The sequence below is a fragment of the Lampris incognitus genome, chromosome 10 (genome assembly GCF_029633865.1).
Source record: "Lampris incognitus isolate fLamInc1 chromosome 10, fLamInc1.hap2, whole genome shotgun sequence".
NCBI lineage: Eukaryota > Metazoa > Chordata > Actinopteri > Lampriformes > Lampridae > Lampris > Lampris incognitus.
The window spans coordinates 9,272,110-9,290,846 of NC_079220.1; the positions used below are offsets into that span (position 1 = coordinate 9,272,110).

The following is an 18,737-nucleotide window of genomic DNA, read 5'->3' on the forward strand; positions in this document are numbered from 1 at the left end:
GGACTTATTTCGGAGCCCAAACCGTATCGGAGCCCCACAGGTCCGGCAGTGGACGGGACTTCGTAAGGCCGTCGCTTCCCTCGGTTTGTGTAACGCTGTGTTTCGGTGTTCATCATGCAGCTCTGCAGGTGAGCTTGTCGCATATTGTGATAATGTGTCTTAATGACCACCACCAGCGCAAGGCTGAGAGGCACCTCTTCACAGGATCGATGAGGGGGCCTTTCTGAAGAAGTACCCTTTCTTTATGGGTTCCCCCCCCTCCCCCCGCCATTTTCTCCCCCAGTTGTACCTTAGCCTGCCTCTGCCGATCCGGGGAGGGCTGCAGACTACCACATGCCTCCTCCCATACATGTGGAGTCGCCAGCCGCTTCTTTTCACCCGACAGTGAGGAGTTTCGCCAGAGGGACACAGGACCGACCAGAGGAGGCGCTAGTGCAGCGACCAGTACACATACCCATATCCGGCTTCCCACCCGCAGCCACGGCACCCGACCAAGCCGGCGGTTAACACGGGGATTCGAACCGGCGAGCCCCGTATCGGTGGGCAACGGAATAGACCGCCACGCCACCCGGACCCCCAGGTGGATTCTTTTTAACCTATTCTCTTGGATATAATTCACTCATATGTACAGTGACTCATGCAGTTCACTCATTCCCATCGTTTCTTCTTCCACAGCTGCGTCGGCTTTTGTGAGATCCGCTTTCACATTTCTCAACTAAAATCTCCTTCCATGAGATTTCTTTTCTGTACAGCCCCTCGGAGGTGCCGAGACCCTGACACCTGATTTATAATCCAACGCACTAGAATACACACATTTTACATACAGATTTACAGGCGTGTGCATTGCATCCCGTAGGTCTGATGGCGCTGCACTGCTTTATCGCCCCACGCTGAAAATGGCTGCAGAAAGTGATCAGAAGCGGATGCGGTTTTGCACGGTGTTCATCAAAGCGCTACTTACACGACGTTTAACGGGTTTATTTCGATCCTGAATGAAAGATGGAGGTTAACTGCCTTCTCTAAACGCTAGATTATGCCACTTCCCGAGCCTGTGCGTTATCTCCGCTGTCAATTAAGAGCAATTAAAAAATCCATTCCAAAAGGCACCCGGCAGGAATTCGCTTTCTCGCCTCTCTCTCTCTCTCTCTCTCTCTCTCTCTCTCTCTCTCTCTCTCTCTCTCTCTCTCTCTCTCTCTCTCTCTCTCTCTCTCTCTCTCTCTCTCTCTCTCTCTCTCTCTCTCTCTCTCTCTCTCTCTCTCTCTCTCTCTCTTTGAAGCACGTACATCTTTAACCGAGAGAGTAATAAAGGCGAATAAAAGTACACCTAACAGTACCTCTGTTTCCATCAATTGACAATAAAGTGGATTCTAACGACACGGATAAAAACTCAAACACCGCACAACTTGTTTTATGTTCTCCTGAGATGGAAGAGCAGACGTGCCGTGTAGGAAAATCACGCCATAAAAAGACGATGAAACCAGATTGCTCAAAGTTCTCCATCAGCAAGCAGTGCTTGTCCGTCCTTTACAGTTTCCCTCTCGGTTCTTTAAGGATGTAGTTGGTTCAACCATTATCCAAGCCGCTCATCCCAACCGGGGTCGCGGGGATGCTGGAGCCTATCCCGGCAGTCATTGGGCGGCAGGTGGGGAGACACCCTGGACAGGCCGCCAGGCCATCACAGGGCCGACACACACACACCTAGGGACGATTTAGTACGGCCGAGTCACCTGACCTACATGTCTTTGGACTGTGGGAGGAAACCGGAGCCCCCGGAGGAAACCCACGCAGACACGGGGAGAACATGCAAACTCCACACAGAGGACGACCCGGGACGACCCCCAAGGTTGGACTACCCCGGGGCTCGAACCCAGGTCCTTCTTGCTGTGGGCGACCATGCTAACATATATATATATATGCTAATGGTGTGTGTGTGTGTGTGTGTATATATATGTATGTTTGTATATATATATATATATATATATATATATATATATATATACTAGATGAAGCCCGCTACAATGTAGCGGTTTGGTTATCCATCCGTCTAAATCTCCCTCCTCTTCATCCTGCCAGCTAACCGCCTTCCCCCTGCCCCTAACCCCCCCCCACTCCAACTCCCTCCCCCCAAATGCTCAGAATCAGCTGAAATGCCGAGAAAAGTGGTTTTTTAGCCATTTTTAGAAAATGCATTTTTTGCATAATTATGCATAATTATTTTAATTTTCTGCTATTTTTCTGGTCCTCTCTGAAACAATACCTACCACCTCCAAAAAAAGTTAGGACCATAAGTGCATTTTTGCAAAAATGCATATATTTTGCATAATGCCAAAACATTTCCAAGTCCCAGAAATATTTTTTTATATAGGTGAAAAAATCAAAGATGCTCAGAATCACCTGAAATGCCGAGAAAAGTGGTTTTTAGCCATTTTTAGAAAAATGCATATTTTTGCATATTTATGCATAATTATGCATAATTTTAATTTTCTGGGATTTTTCCCTTACCCTCTGACACAATACCTACCACCTCCAAAAAGAATTAGGATCATAAATGCTTTAGTTTTCGGTCCCGCTATCTACACTAACACCACACACACACACATTACGAAAATATATGAGTAGATATACCGACCGCGCTAACCACCGTGACACCGCGCTACCTAGTTCATAGTCAAATCAAATCCACGTTTGCATGAAAGGTGTGATACCACAGGAGCACATCATTCATTTTAAGAATCCGGATGACAAAAGATTCAACAGCCTCCGTGAAGTGAAGTCATACTTACTTGGAGCTGTGCAGGTCCGTTGACGATGCATCACGGGGGGATGATTACATGACAGTATGAGATAAAGTGTTGGATAAAGACGAGAAAGATGAAGAGCAGGCAGGCAGTGAAAGAAGAGAGAGCGAGAGAGAGAGAATATAATATGGAGCATTAGTCACTCTCTCCTCACTATGCACATACGCAGATGTCTAGCAACTTCAAAATCTGACTGGCACATGAACTGTAAATCTGAGGAGGAGGAGGAGGAGGTAGGGGAGGAAGAGGGCTCTGACGACGACGACGTTTCATTCATTGTTTGGGGGACGAACCGCCATGGATGCCCTGTACATGGGCCCAAACGCTGCACTGCACATCAAGCGGTTCTTCGAGAGAGGGGATTCAATTCGAGTGCAGGCGGCGAGGGAGCAGCGCTCAGCTAGAGTCAAGTCGAGGAAACCTTGGGGGAGTCTGCAGCGCACATCAAAGTTAGGAGTGGGATGCCGTGACTGTAGCTCGCAGGGCGAATTTACTCCCAGCAAAAACAACCGCCGCTGCACCATCACTCTTCGGGGCATATTCCTGGCGGATCGTCTGGCAGAGAATGTGAGCTCGACGTAGGTGTTGTTTTCGCTTGCGTGTTCGGTCGGGTCGCTGAGGAATATTCAACATTTCTCCGCTTTCCTTTTAAATATTTGCCAACCTATGCAAGCTGTTTTCAATGTCTAGATGCAAATAAGTGTACTTGCACATTTTCCATGTGGGAATAATATTACTCTGTAGAAGAACGTGGTAGATTTGGTGATAAGGGAAACAGATTAGAAAATCCACCCGTTATCCAACCCACTTATCCTGCTCTCAGGGATGCTGGGGCCTATCACAGCAGTCATTGGGCGGCAGGCGGGGAGGCACCACCCCCCCCCCCCACACACACACACACACACACATTAACACCTAGGGACAATCCAATATGGCCGATTCACCTGACCTACATGTCTTTGGACTGTGGGAGGAAACCGGAGCCCCCGGAGAAAACCCACACAGACACGGGGAGAACATGCAAACTCCACACAGAGGACGACCCGGGACGACCCCCCAGGTTGGACTACCCCGGGGCTCGAACCCAGGACCTTCTCGCTGTGAGGCGACCGCGCTAACCACTGCGCCGCTCCCGGATTAGACAATATAACAGAGAACCCGATGGAAAAACAACTCAAAGAGACCTGGTTCTGGTCTATTTGGTGCCAGCAAGGGTAAAATCAGAAACTGGGCACCCTCATGGTATCAGATATTGTTGCCAAGGCGACAGTGAAGCACAATAAATATATTATCTAGCATTTTTCCAACAACTCAATCATACCCTTTGAATGTTTTATCAGCTCCTTGCTTTTTTGGGGGGGGGGCTCCCACCCCCAATTGTATCCAGCCAATTACCTCACATCCCGGTCACTGCTCCACCCCCCTCTGCCGATCCAGGGAGGGCTGCAGACTACCACATGCCTCCTCCGACACATGTGGAGTCGCCAGCCGCTTCTTTTCACCTGACAGTGAGGAGTTTCACCAGGGGGACGGAGCGCGTGGGAGGATCCCGTTATTCCCCCTCAGTTCCCCCTCCCCCCCCGAACAGGCCCCGACCGACCAGAGGAGGCGCTAGTGCAGCGACCAGGTACCCACATCCGGCTTCCCACCCGCAGACACGGCCAATTATGTCTGTAGGGATGCCCGACCAAACCCGGAGGTAACACGGGGATTCGAACCGGCGAGCCCCGTGTTGATAGGCAACGGAACAGACCCCTACGCTACCCGGACGCCCTGATAAAAGATTTTAAAGACATTGAACCAAATGTTTTTTTTTTTATTTTCAGGTAGAGGATAATCGCTTGTGGCGCTCACCTTCCACATGTTGGCTTCTTTCCCATAAACGACAGCCATGTTGTCCACCTTACTCCTCTGGATGTTGAGTCTCTCCGTCTCGTTGAGCTCCTCAGCCACAAAGCCCATAAAGGAGTTGTCAGGAGTGTGAGCTACACCAAGGACAAACAAAGATATGATAAATAGGGTGTTGTAAAAAATCATGTCTCCATAAAGAAGCGGTTATGCAGAGGCTGCACCATCGAGATTTACAGCTCGGACCGCCGTCACCATCGATAATAAGGAAGGACGGCGTTTGATATGTGGTCAAAAAGAGTTTCACATGCCACGGCTCACTCCTTTCATAACGTGGCACCCTGGGAGCACGTGAGGAGGAGGTCTGACAGAGAAGAGAAACAAATAAAAATTAAATTCCGCTTCTGAACAGAATGCACGCTGACATCTTGCAGAGTGAGAACCGTCTGACGGCAACAAGGACATTGAAAACGGCAGCACGTCCACGGAGACGGTGTTCACTGAGCTGACTGAGATAACGCAACAGCACACACTGCTGAAGCTCCCTCTGCCACGAATGAAAACCACTGTCAGATGTACTCTGTGTGTGTGTGTGTGTGTCCATCCATCCGTCCATTATTAAAGCCACCTATCCTGCTCTCAGGGTTGCGGGGATGCTGGAGCCCATCCCGGCAGTTATGGGGCGGCAGGTGGGGAGACACCCTGGACAGGCCGCCAGGCCATCACAGGGCCGACATATTCACACCTAGGGACAATTTAGTACGGCCGAGTCACCTGACCTACATGTCTTTGGACTGTGGGAGGAAACCGGAGCCTCCGGAGGAAACCCACACAGACACGGGGAGAACATGCAAACTCCACACAGAGGACGACCCGGGACGACCCACCAAGGTTGGACTACCCCGGGGCTCGAACCCAGGACCTTCTTGCTGTGAGGCGACCGTGCTAACACACAGACATATATATGTATGTGTGTGTATATATATATATATATATATATATATATATATATATATATATAAATAAAATCCAGTAATTTTTTAATTAGACAATACAAGCTGGTTTCATGCTATGTCCAAACATCAGATGATGATGATGATGAAAAAAAATTACTTGAATCACTGGATTATATGTGGATAAGGAACACACACACAGTGTGCGTAAATATATATATATATATATATATATATATATATATATATATATATATATATATATATATAAATCCAGTGATTCAAGTAATTTTTTGATTAGACAGCACAAGCCTGTTTCCTGCTATGTGCAATCATCAGATGATGATGATGATGATGATGATGAAAAACAAATTACTTGAATCACTAAATTATATGTGGATAAGGAACGAACACACACACACACACACACACACATACATATATATATATATATATACACACACATATATATATATATATACATATATGGAGTATCTAGCAGGGTAGAAAATTCACGAAGTGACTGACTGCGAGGTGGCACCCTACGACAGTACCACGCTTGAACCCACTGAGCTCTCCAGAACGACCCATTCTGTCCCACATGTGTGTAAATGCAGACGGCACGGCTAGCTGCTGGACTTTATACAGCTGAGGCAACGGGTCTGAACGAAACACCTGAAATCAACGATTAAGAGGTGTGTCCCAATACTTTTGTCCATACTGTGTATACGAGGATAGACTACCAAGTTTTAGTGTTATCAATATTTGGAGAGATGCATACATTTATTGATTATATTCTACAATATAAGTTTCTGTTTGGACTTCTTAAGCGTCTCCCGTGAGCACGCGCTCCCCGCTGCCCCCACCAGGTTGAACATGAACATGTGAAAAGCTGAGAATGAATCAGGTGCAGGTCCACGTACGGAACATGGTCATGTACTGCTTGCAGTTGAGGTTCCAGTAGCCCCAGTTGGTCCTGTAGCCATGCAGCGTGGCATACTCCTCATGGTTGTAGGCTGGCTCGGTGCCGAAGGTGTCAATCACCCGGACATGGCACCTGGGACACAGTGTGAAGAGGAGACAAAGAGCAGGGATTGACCTTGAACGGCAACCAAGATATGGATGTTGAGGGAAACAAAAAGGTTATTGCACGCGTGCACAACACTCATCGCTCTGCCAGATAACACAAAACACTGACTGCTGAAAAAGTCACGACAACCAGTGTCATTCTGGGACCACAACTAATATGGCCCCTTCTCCTGCAAAGCAGTCAGCGGTGATGGATGTCCCCGTTCTCTGCCCGGTATCCTTGGCCGTCCTCTCTTCGAGGAACACAGCGCGCAGATGAGAGGGATGACCCTTAAATCAGCCTTGCTCAGACCACTGCGGGGCCCCTTCCGGGGACGGATTCAATCACACAGCCGAGGAGAACGGGCCGGGTTGGAAGCGGGTTGGCTGTTCGGAGCGACACCGTTCTCCTGAATATGCTGCAAAAGAGATAAGGAACATGTCCTCGTCTCCTCACGCCGACAGGAATGCTAAAAAGTATTCAGTTTACTCAGACACGGTTGAGGCGATGTATCAAATCAAATGTCCGGGGGTGGCGTGGCGGGCGGTCTATTCCGTGACCTACCAACACGGGGATCGCCGGATCGAATCCCCGTGTTGCCTCCGGCTTGGTCGGGCGTCCCTACGGACACAGTTGGCCGCGTCTGCGGATGGGAAGCCGGATGTGGGTACGCGTCCTTGTCTCTGCACTAGCACCTCCTCTGGTCGGTCGGGGCACCTGTTCGGGGGGGCGGGGATAGCGTGAACCTCCCACGCGCTACGTCCCCCTGGTGAAACTCCTCACTGTCAGGTGAAAAGAAGCGGCCGGCGACTCCACACGAATCGGAGGAGGCATGTGGTGGTCTGCAGCCCTCCCCGGATCGCAGAGGGGGTGGAGCAGTGACCGGGACGGCTCGGATGGGAGTGGGGTAATTGGCCGGATGCAATTGGGAGAAAAAAAAAAGGGGGGGGGGGTCAAATGTAATGGAGAATATGGGTTTAACAAGTGTAACGCACACAAAAACGAAGCTGTGGGTTTACGGGGGGGGGGGGGCAGATGGATGTATCACCAACCTTGATCAGCACTGCACATTCAGACTGGGGAGGGAAATCAATGCCGGTAATGTGTCCTGATAGATTCATCAATAACCGGCATCTCCGATCAGTCTCAAGGCCCGAGGAGGAGATTAAACTATTGCCAACCGATGCCGAGCGATAAATACCGGACAATCAACCGACATCAGACTGGCGCCGAAGGAAACTGACGACGGCTTTTAATAACAGGTGGTATCCGTGCCGGGAGTGAGAAAAAAACAATCAAAAAGGACGGAGAACGCAAAATGATTCGCTGTGTGATGTGTAGGCCGACTGCCTCTGTCTGAACGAGGGCCGCCGCCCCCCCCCCCTCCCCTGTTATGAATACGGAGGGAAATTGGATTTACGGTCGCAGCCAGAAAAGGAAACGACGGTTCTAAACTCCCAACGACTGTGGGCTGCCGAACCATGACCGCCCTCTCTCACATAGAAAAACAGAACGGTTATTTCTATTTCAAAGCCTTGTCATTTTCAAACCCGTGTGCTGCTTTTTTTAGATTTTCTTTCTTAAAATTGTTTTTTTTTTTCCCCCCTCTAATGGGACCATTACTCCTTTTTCTGCGGCTATAACAGCAGATTCTTCTCCCTAGCTAGATTTTAAACCCGAACCCTAAACAAATGCTGCGGTATCCGAGGTCAAGGCTTCTCCGTTGACTGTGAACGGGGGCGGCAGCTTTGTGGACCTGTTTGTTCGACGTTTACAACAAGGTGAATTTCACGGCACTGCAATCGCCTCTCATCTGTCTCCTCAATCTAACGAACTCAGCGCTTGAAAGGGCCCTATTTTGATTTCAAAATCAGCCTCAGTGGGGCGTCCGGGAGGTGTGGCGGTCTAGTCCGTTGTGTACCAACATGGGAATCGCCGGTTCGAATCCCCGTGTTGCCTCTGGCTTTGTCGGGCGTCCCTATGGCCGTGCCTGCGGGTGGGGAGCCAGATGTGGGTATGTGTCCTGGTCGCTGCACTAACGCCTCCTCTGGTCAGTTGGGGCGCCTGTTCGGGGGGGGGGGACTGGGAGGAATAGCGTGATCCTCCCACACGCTACATCCCCCCTGGTGAAGCTCCTCACTGTCAGGTGAAAAGAAGCAGCTGGCAACTCCACATGTATCGGAGGAGGCATGTGGTAGTCTGCAGCCCTCCCCGGATCGGCAGAGGGGGGTGGAGCAGCGACTGGGACGACTCGGAAGGGTGGGGTGACTGGCCAAGTGCACTTGGTGAGGAAAAAAATGAGCCTGAAGGATTACCCTTCGGTAACATTTGACCAACGCGGTGTTGCAGCTAGCCTAGCATCTATCAACCCTGCAAGGCCTGCCTGCCAATAACCCAGTAGTCAACTACTGCACATGCAAAACCAATTACTGGTTAAAATACAGCGGTGATTCATTCATAAATACTGCAGACTATAGACAGAAGAAAGTGGGCATGATATGGCAGTTCAGAAAACGGAAGTGTAAGAAGTGGCAAGAAGAGAAGAAGCGACAGAAAGACCTACTTGTGCTTTCTCAGTGAAAGACCCATGTGCTGCTTCATTTGCTGCAAGCCGTGGTAGTCAGTGTAGATGAGGTCAAAAGGTAGAGGTCCTGTGAGAGGGCAGCTCCCTCTTCCGGGAGGGACACCGAGAAATCTGAACACAGGGGGCAGAGGTGGTAAAGAACACAATGCAGCGCAGAAGAACCATGTGAAAACCAGCAACACAGGAGCTCGTGCCATCGTACGAGGAATGCGGCACAGAATCCGCTGCGGAGGCATCACAAAGGTAGTGATACTGCCGAGAAAGTCAATATCAGTGGCCAAAAAAAAAAACCCATTGGAAAGCCAACTCAAAATGGACAAGAGAAAACATTTGGTGGAAATCCAAAACACAACAGGGACCCTGGGTTGCAGCTTTTGCGGTGTAATACTGGTAGCACATTTTTTGCTAATGGAATTCCTTAGGACGTTAAAGGGCTGTATTTGTGTGAGGGTCTATGCGCTGGTGTGTTGGGGGGGAACGTTTGTGTGTGCAAGTCACATAGTTTGTGCCACCCCCCCCCCCCCACATCATGTCACCCTATACTTGTGGGGACCCCTTATTGATGACATTTACTCCCTAGCCCTTAACCCTAACCTTAACCATCACAACTACATGCCTAACCCTAACCTAACCCTAATTCTAACCCTAACCCCTAAACCCAGGTCCTAACCCTAAAATGGACCCTTTTCCTTATGGGGACTCATAAAATGTCCCCACAAGGTAGGTGGTTTCAGGTTTTCCTATCCTAATGGCGACATTTGGCCCCCATTAGGATAGGAAAAGATACTAAATAGGATAAGATAAGAGATGGGATGAGAAGCTATACAGGGATGAGATCTGATAAGGAAATCTTTGGTGCGCTGCCATCACGAAGAAACCATCAGCACTGCAGCAGCAAGTCAGGGGAGATAATGCAGGTTTATCGGTGGCTATAAGAAGCACAGTTCACCTTCAGGGGGCTGTGCTTCTTTAAGGCGGGGATCAATGTATGGCTTTGTCTGAACAAAATGCAAACATAAACACATCTGGCTTCATTCAAAGGACAAAGTATTGCTTCGTCAAGCTTCAGCAGTTCCTTGGAGCCCTGTGGCAGCAGAAAAGCAACTCGCCTGTTTAGGATTATAAAGGGGAGAAGTAAATGTGCGGACAACTTCTGCCGCGCCATCGATAACGCCGCTCTGCCTCCCTCCCCCACACATCCGCGGCCTTGGAATCATTTTCGACAGCAACCTCTCCTTTGAACGCCACGTCCGTCGAAGCACCACGGCTGCCTTTATCCACCTAAAAAACAACACCGCTCGTCTCCGCCCATCACGCTCCTTCTCTGCTGATGAAACGTTGAGCCACGCATCCAGAATTGACTACTGCAACGTTATCTACGGCTCATGATCCAGTCCTAGCAAACTCCAGCACATCCAGAACTCTGCTGGTCACCCACTCCCGCTCCCGTGACCGCGTCACCCCTGTCCTCCAGAACCTCCACTGGCTCCCTGTCACACAACGGATCCAATTCAGTGTCCTTCTCCTCACTGACAAAGCCCTCCATAACCAGGCCCCCCTCCTACCTCACCGACCTGCTCCACCACCACACTCCATCCGCAGCCTTCGTTCCTCCGACACCGACCTCCTGTCTCCACCACACGGGGCCAAGCACCGAACCTGGGGTGACAGAGCCTTCTGCATTGCTGCCCCCTCCCTCTGCAACCCCCTCCCCATACATATCAGAGACTGCACCGACCTGTCTACGTTCCCATCATCAGTCAAATCTCACCTTTCTGAATTGTGTGATTAATGTTGTGTTTTATGTTTTTCTGCACGGTGGCACAGTGGTTACCGCGGTCGCCTCACAGCAAGAAGGTCCTGGGTTCGAGCCCCGGGGTAGTCCAACCGTGGGGGTCGTCCCGGGTCGTCCTCTGTGTGGAGTTTGCATGTTCTCCCCGTGTCTGTGTGGGTTTCCTCCGGGGGCTCCGGTTTCCTCCCACAGTCCAAAGACATGTGGGTCAGGTGAATCAGACATGACTAAATTCCCCCTTGGTGTGAATGTGTGTCGGCCCTGTGTGATGGCCTGGCGGCCTGTCCAGGGCGTCTCCCCGCCTGCCGCCCAGTGACTGCTGGGATAGGCTCTGGCATCCCCGCGACCCTGAGAGCAGGATAAGCGGTTTGGATAATGGATGGATGGATGTTTTTGATGTGTTGCTTTTATGGTCATTTTAACTTATGTAAAGCATCTTTGAGTACTCTGAAAAGTGCTCTATAAATGCATTGTTATTATTATTATTAACTACGTTATTCTCTTTTTCATTGCAAACAAAATTAATACAGAAATAATTATCAATTAAATTCTTCCCTCTTTATGTACTATGCATTGATATAAGAAGAATTGTCTAATTTACACCATTTATTAAATTCACATATATTCAGGTTTGATCCTCCTTTGCCTTGAGAACACCTTTTTTGAGCCATGGACTGAATAAGATGCAGTAAACGTAACAAAAGCCTCTCGGTCCATGCTACCCTCGCATTATTACACAGTTCTGAAAGCACATTCATGCTGCAAATACACCGTACCGCCTCCGTCGTACAAGTGACCCTGGTGGATTGAGATTTGGGGACTGAGCAGGCCCTTTCAAAGCCACTGTCACGTCCTGGGAACAGTCTTGTTGCACTGTGACGTGGATGTGGCGTGAGACATGCATTATCCTTCTGGAAGCATCCTTCTGAAAAGGGCAGACTGTGGCCATGAAGGGATGTGCTTCCTCAGCAACAACGTTTGAGTTCACTACGGTGTTCACAGGTCACTTAAAAGGTTTCCGGGATGCCTCATGTATGCCAACGTGTTCTCCACTCCATCACCTCCCCACCCCCACACAAGGTGAAGGGGACCAGCGGATTCACGCCATTCAAGCCCGGGTCAGGCCCCGATATGAATATCTTGCAACTTTAGTAAGAATTTGTCCGGCCGCATATTCCTCCTTTTCTGTCGTTGAGTCCGGATGATCTTCTCGCCTCCTTGTTCCCAGCTGACAGGAATGGGGGTAGGTTTTTTTTTTTCTTCCTTCCGTTATTGTGGCCTATTCCCTTCGAGGATTGACGAGTTCAGAGACGCCCTTCGGCACGCCATTTTTAGTACTGAGGTGTTACGTATTTACAGACATCTTGTCCGCCTGTTAGCTTGAACACGTCTTGCCATTTCCCTCTGACCTCGGTCATCTACCGGGCATTTTTGCCTATAGGACGGCAACTGACTGGATACTTATTATTTTTTTTATTGATTTATCATTTAGGGCACTAATCTCAGCCAAGCGTTAAGACCCTAAAAGCATGAAACTCCCAGGGGGACGGCTGTTGATGAGATATACTGCAGCCTTTCGTTTCTGGATGATATGACATTGCTGTGAAACAGTATGTCACTTAGAATACATGTCTTGTCCAATGTAATCTATAGCAGAGGAGTAACTGAGGCTCGGTGTACTTTTTGAATCCTTATATGTTAGGCAGAGTCACGGGCACAGGACGCACTGCCTGAGCCGGAGAGCTGTTGAGGGTAAACACCAACATGAAGTAACTACTGCATATACGTATAGTATATACGTATAAGTGTGATGTTTTCTGGAATTTGACGATGTATTTCTTGGCATAACATTTCAAAGAGCAATTGTTCAAGGTATGGGGGCATCCGGGTAGTGTGGCAGTCTATTCCGTTGCCTTCCAATACGGGGATATTGGTTCGAATCCCCGTGCTGTGTCCGACTTGGTCAGGAGTCCCTACAGACACAATTGGCTGTCTGTGGGTGGGAAGCTGGATGTGGGTATGTGCCCTGATCGCCGCACTAGCGCCTCCTCTGGTTGGGTTGGGGGCGCCTGTTCGGGCGGGGGGGGGGGGGGGGGGAACTGGCGTGATCCTCCCGCGCGCTACGTCCCCCCTGGCGAAACTCCTCACTGTCAGGTGAAAAGAAGCGGCTGGCGACTCCACATGTATCGGAGGAGGCATGTGGTAGTCTGCAGCCCTCCCCGGATTGGCAGAGGGGGTGGAGCAGTAACTGGGATGGCTCAGAAGAGTGGGTTAATTGGCCGGATACAATTGAGGAGAAAAAAAAGGGGGGGGGGTCCACAAAAAAAAATTGTTCAAGGTATAAAGTCTGGAATCAAGAAGCATGGAGCTACTATATCAACATACACATAGTAAGCATTATGGTGAAAGACCTTATTCTCCCAGAATCAATAAGGTTTTACCCAAAATTCAGTGGTACTTGTTCACTGAACCATGCAGCCCCGACAGAGATGACATTGACACGCATGGAGGCGGTTGTCTGGAAATACTACGTACCATATCACACCTTTTTCCAGTCACAGTAATTACAAATGTTAGTGTGTGAGATGGGTACGCGGACGTTTGTGTGTAAATCACAGTTATGTGGCTGCCGTCTGAGTTTTTATCTCTGTGCTTCAAAGAAAACACATCCGGCTCGGCGCCACTTACCACTTGAGCTGAAAACACAAACAACACCACTACCATCAAGCTGACACCGAGGCGGGGGAGAGAAAAGAAAAAAAATAAAAGAAACAATGACAGGACTCTGTTGTGCGGCTTACGACTCAGTTTAAATCTTGTGTAGTGATTCAGCAATACCTGTAGCTGGGGATATGAACCCATGGTAAACACCGAAATCAACTGCCAATACAAACTAGAGGTTGACTAGAAGCTAAAAAAAAAAAAGCTCGGTTAAACCCAAGCCTGAGGAAATTCTGTCTGAACCCAAACTGCGAGTGCTCAATGGACCGAGCAGAACTTGTTGTTATCCAGGGCAGGTTCAGCCCTAAATTAATGATTCTCCAGAGGGCTCTTGTCTGCAATATTTTAACCTTATCCCAATCTACGTAATTCAGTTAGGAATTCTGCCTCCCGAATACACCGTGTGTTGTTGGGTCCAGAATAGTTTCATCAAAGTCGATCCTAAATGTCAAGCTCTAATACTTAACATCTGAACACCTTGAATAGAAAATCTCATGTGGATTCATGGGAAACTGACTGCCACTAACAACCTCAAAAAATAGAAATCCGCCCAAGTGGTGGGGGAAAATGCCATAGCTACTTGCTTTTCTTTGCAGGAGCAGAGTCACTGGATGACAGCTGCAAAATGAAGTGGCGACTAAACTTACTTTCACAATAACTCCGATTCCCGGTGGATGTGGCAAGGCATTCGGTCTATCACAGACTACAAAAGCTCCAACAGCAGTCCCACTGTCCATGAATCCCTGCCAGATGAGCTAAATCATTTGTAAGCCCGCTTCGACAAGGACAATACTGACCCAGCCACAAAAATCCCCAGCCACCCAGAAAACCAGGTGCTCACTCTATCAATCACAGAGGTCAGAGAATCACTGCGCAGAGTGAACACACGGAAGGCCGCCAGACTGGACGGCATACCTGGTCGGGTACTCCGGGAATGCTCTGACCAGCTGGCTGAGGTCTTCACAACTATATTTAACCCCTCACTGTCCCAATCCATAGCCCCGGCATGCTTTACGACCAACTCTATCATTCCTGTCCCCAAGAAACCAACACCCACATGTCTGAATGACTACCGACTTATAGTACTCACCCCTTTTGCCATGAAGTGCTTTAAGAGACTGGTTCTGGCTCACATCAAAAACACTGTCCCCCCCCACATTTGACCCAAATCAGTTCACTTACCGTCCCAAATGGTCTACGGAGGATGCCATTGCCACTGCTCTGCACTTTGCTCTGACCCACCTTGAATGTAACAACACATACATCCGGATGTTGTTCATAGATTACAGCTCTGCCTTCAACACTATCATCCCTGCCAAACTAACCACCAAACTCCTCTCCCTTGGCCTCAACCCCTCCCTCTGTAACTGGACCCTGGACTTCCTGACCAACAGACCTCAGTCTGTTAGGTTTGGTGACCACACTTCCTCCACCCTGATCCTCAGGACAGGTGCCCCTCAAGGCTGTGTTCTGAGCCCCCTCCTTTTCTCTCTCTTTGCCTACAACTGCCTGCCAACTCACCCTCCAAATGTAATAGTTACGTTTGCGGATGACACCACAGTCATTGACCGTATCTCCAACAATGATGAGACGGCCTACAGGGACGAGATTCAGCACCTCACATTATGGTGCGCCACCAACAAGCTTGCCCTCAATGTGCAGAAGACAAGGGAGCCGATTGTGGACTTCAGGAGGTCTAGAAGCTGCAGCCCCCCCCCCATACACATCAGTGGGGTGGAAGTGGAGCATGTCTCCAGCTTTAAATTCCTTGAGTCCACATCAATGAAGAACCCTCCTGGACATCAAACACCCAGGCCCTGAAAAAGGCCCTACAACGCCTGCATTTCCTGAGGAGGCTGAGGAGCACCTGTCTATCCCCCAAAATTCTCACTAACTTCTACCACTGCACCATAGAGAGCATCGTGACTGTTCTCCTAAATATGTTGATACCATAGAGAGCATATCAGTGTGGTATGGCAACTGTACCTCAGTAGACCAGAAAGCTCTGCAGCGGGTCGTCAAGACAGCCCAGCATCTCACCAGTACCCAGCTCCCAGACATTTATCACAAACGCTACCTTCAAAGGGGTCTCAGCATCATCAGAGATCCCACGCACCCCAACCATGGACTGTTCTCCCCTCCTGCGCCCTGGGAGGCGCTACAGGAGCCTCAGAGCCCGCACTACCAGGCTCAAAAACAGCTTCTTTCCCCAATCTGTTGCCCACCTGAACCTGGCTACCCACTGAATGTCTGTGGATATTTTTAAACATTTTTGTACTCGTGCTCTTTTGTAGCTTATTTTCAGCTTTTGGTCTTCATCTGTTTATATCTTATACTGTGCTTGCTGTGTTTGTGTCTGTCTTGCACTGTCTGGCGAAGCCGCAGCCCTTATTTCATTTTTAACATGTGGCTGCACGTTGTTTTTAATGACAATAAGTGGAATGGAACTGAATGGAAACGGCAGAAGAATTTTGCCTGGATCCTAATTGGAGGATTCTCGTGAGTGCACATAAAACGGGTATTTTGTTGTGACTTATGTTCAAGTGTGATAGCTAGCTTCTTTTTAAAATCAAAAGAAGCACAGCTAACATCAGTGGAACCTCTCTGTTATCTGCAGTCTGAACACCTTCCAGATTTTTCATCTGGGGAGGTGCATCAAAACTCACGACTGGTCACAACATCAAGTTTTTTGCAACTGCGGAGGATGCCCAGCATAGGGCAAGAAAAAGAAAAAGAAAATACTTATACTTGTAGTCGCACAACAATAAACTCTCTCTGCTGGCTTTTCTCTCCCTTTCCTTGTAATGAGTACAAGTCAGACTCCACACTCACTGAAAAAATAAAACAGTTTACCCAACCACACAGATTCCTGCACAACAAAAGCCTATCGATCTTGCTTTGGCCGTGGATCACGTTTAGTCAGCACTGCAACCTTGTGGAATCGGGCACAGCATCCAGTTCACGTACAGCAGATGGGATAACAAGCCAACAGAGTGTGGCAGCCATCAGCATGTCAGGCTGCGGCTTCATTAGTCAAAAGTATGCCGGCCCTTACCTTCACTGCTTACACCGCAAAAGTGCTCCTCACCAAGTCAGTTCTTACCTTCTCTCTACCCGCCCCCACCCCTCACGCTCATGAATAAATAGACAGCACAATGGATGGGGCTTATGCAGCTACGCTACAAAGTGCCACACTATATTCACCCTAACTGGGGGGAAAAAAATCATACAATAGCTGGCTCTGATGAAATTTGAATTTCAGTGGCGTCGATTCCATTTAATTGGTGGGCTACTTTCATGGTTTATGTGCACAACACCCCCCCCCCCAGTAATGGGGCGCTTGGGTGGGGGTAGAAAAGAATACAGCCAGCATCCCAATGCTTAGGCTCACTTAGTTTGGTGATGATTCCCGCCACTGCAATTAGTGACTCCTATCGGCGGCGAGATGCCTGGTTGCCTAGGTGACATATGTAGCACGGACCTCGGCGTGCGTTTCGTTCTCCTCGAGCAACCTGCAGCCGCAGAGCAAGAAGAAGCAGTCGACGACTCCGCGGTTACCGGAGGACACACGCGGTGCCCTGCCTGACCACCGCAGAGCGGCATCTCCGCAGGAGGAGGGAACTGGACGTCCCAAATTGGGGCAGGGAAAAAAATGAAAATGAGAAAAAAAACAAAACAAATAATGACTAATTTCAAGCCTCGCTGCCCTGAAAATAGACTTGATTCGCCCCCAGCGGCAGCGGGCCGCGTGACAAACATCACCGACGCTGACGGCGTGACGCGCTCACAGACAGCGAGCGCGCGCGCTTGTGTGCTTGCCTTTGTGCTGCGCGACGGTGTAAACGCGGCACAACAACAACAACACAGCAGGTGTGATCCGCTCTGTGAGGTTGTGTAGCAACTTATTCACAGTGCACCGCAACCCCCGAAGCAAAGACGGCGAACGCAGCAGCGAGCCGGCTCCTCACAATGGAAAGCAGAGGGGGGGGGGTGACTAAACCTCGTTAAACCGCCCCCCCCCCCACACACGGCAAGGTAAATAGCCGTCAAACTCTATTGCGGTGTGCGGCGCGTGTGAGCTCGGCAATCAGCTACCGCAGGATAGTTGTGGAACTGTGATAGATAGCGTGTACTAATGCAGTGTTTCTCAACCGGGGGTCCGCGGACCCCTGGTGGTCCGCGGTGTAATTGCAAGGGGTCCGTGAAAATAAAATATCTTTAAAAAAAAGACCCTATGACATTTATAGAAATAGGATTATTTTACTCAAATGTGACTGAGACCTTTATCTACCTAAACTATAAAGGGTAACAGGACTTTTTTCTCTAATTACATCTGTTTCACAAGTGTAATTTAATGTATTTTAATAAGAGATCTCGCTCCCGTTTGCATTGTTAAAAGTTACTGCAGAAAAATTCTGTTGTTACATATATCTGAAAGTTACTGAATACATATTCTGTGTTGTTACATATATCTGAAAGTTACTGAATACATATTCTGTGTTGTTACATATATCTGAAAGTTACTGCATAAGAATTCTGTTTTGTTAACTATATCTGAAAGTTACTGAATACATATTCTGTGTTGTTACATATATCTGAAAGTTACTGAATACATATTCTGTTTTGTTACATATATCTGAAAGTTACTGAATACATATTCTGTTTTGTTACATATATCTGAAAGTTACTGAATACATATTCTGTTTTGTTACATATATCTGAAAGTTACTGAATACATATTCTGTTTTGTTACATATATCTGAAAGTTACTGAATACATATTCTGTGTTGTTACATATATCTGAAAGTTACTGAATACATATTCTGTTTTGTTACATATATCTGAAAGTTACTGAATACATATTCTGTTTTGTTACATATATCTGAAAGTTACTGAATACATATTCTGTTTTGTTACATATATCTGAAAGTTACTGAATACATATTCTGTTTTGTTACATATATCTGAAAGT

The 18,737-nt window shown here is 48.5% G+C and overlaps 1 protein-coding gene across 2 annotated transcripts in view; it reads right to left on the minus strand.

The window, feature by feature from the left end:
- LOC130118924 (alpha-1,6-mannosylglycoprotein 6-beta-N-acetylglucosaminyltransferase B) overlaps window positions 1-18,737 on the minus strand; it is a 120,346-nt gene that overhangs the window by 11,180 nt on the left and 90,429 nt on the right. Inside the window, exons 9-11 of one of the 2 annotated variants that reach the window (XM_056287247.1) lie at window positions 9,232-9,363; window positions 6,523-6,656; window positions 4,647-4,783 (exon numbers count right to left, since the gene is read on the minus strand). In XM_056287247.1, the coding sequence (XP_056143222.1) occupies window positions 4,647-4,783; window positions 6,523-6,656; window positions 9,232-9,363 (403 nt within the window). The remainder of the gene's footprint in view (window positions 1-4,646; window positions 4,784-6,522; window positions 6,657-9,231; window positions 9,364-18,737) is intronic. The other variant, XM_056287248.1, reaches the window with a different exon arrangement.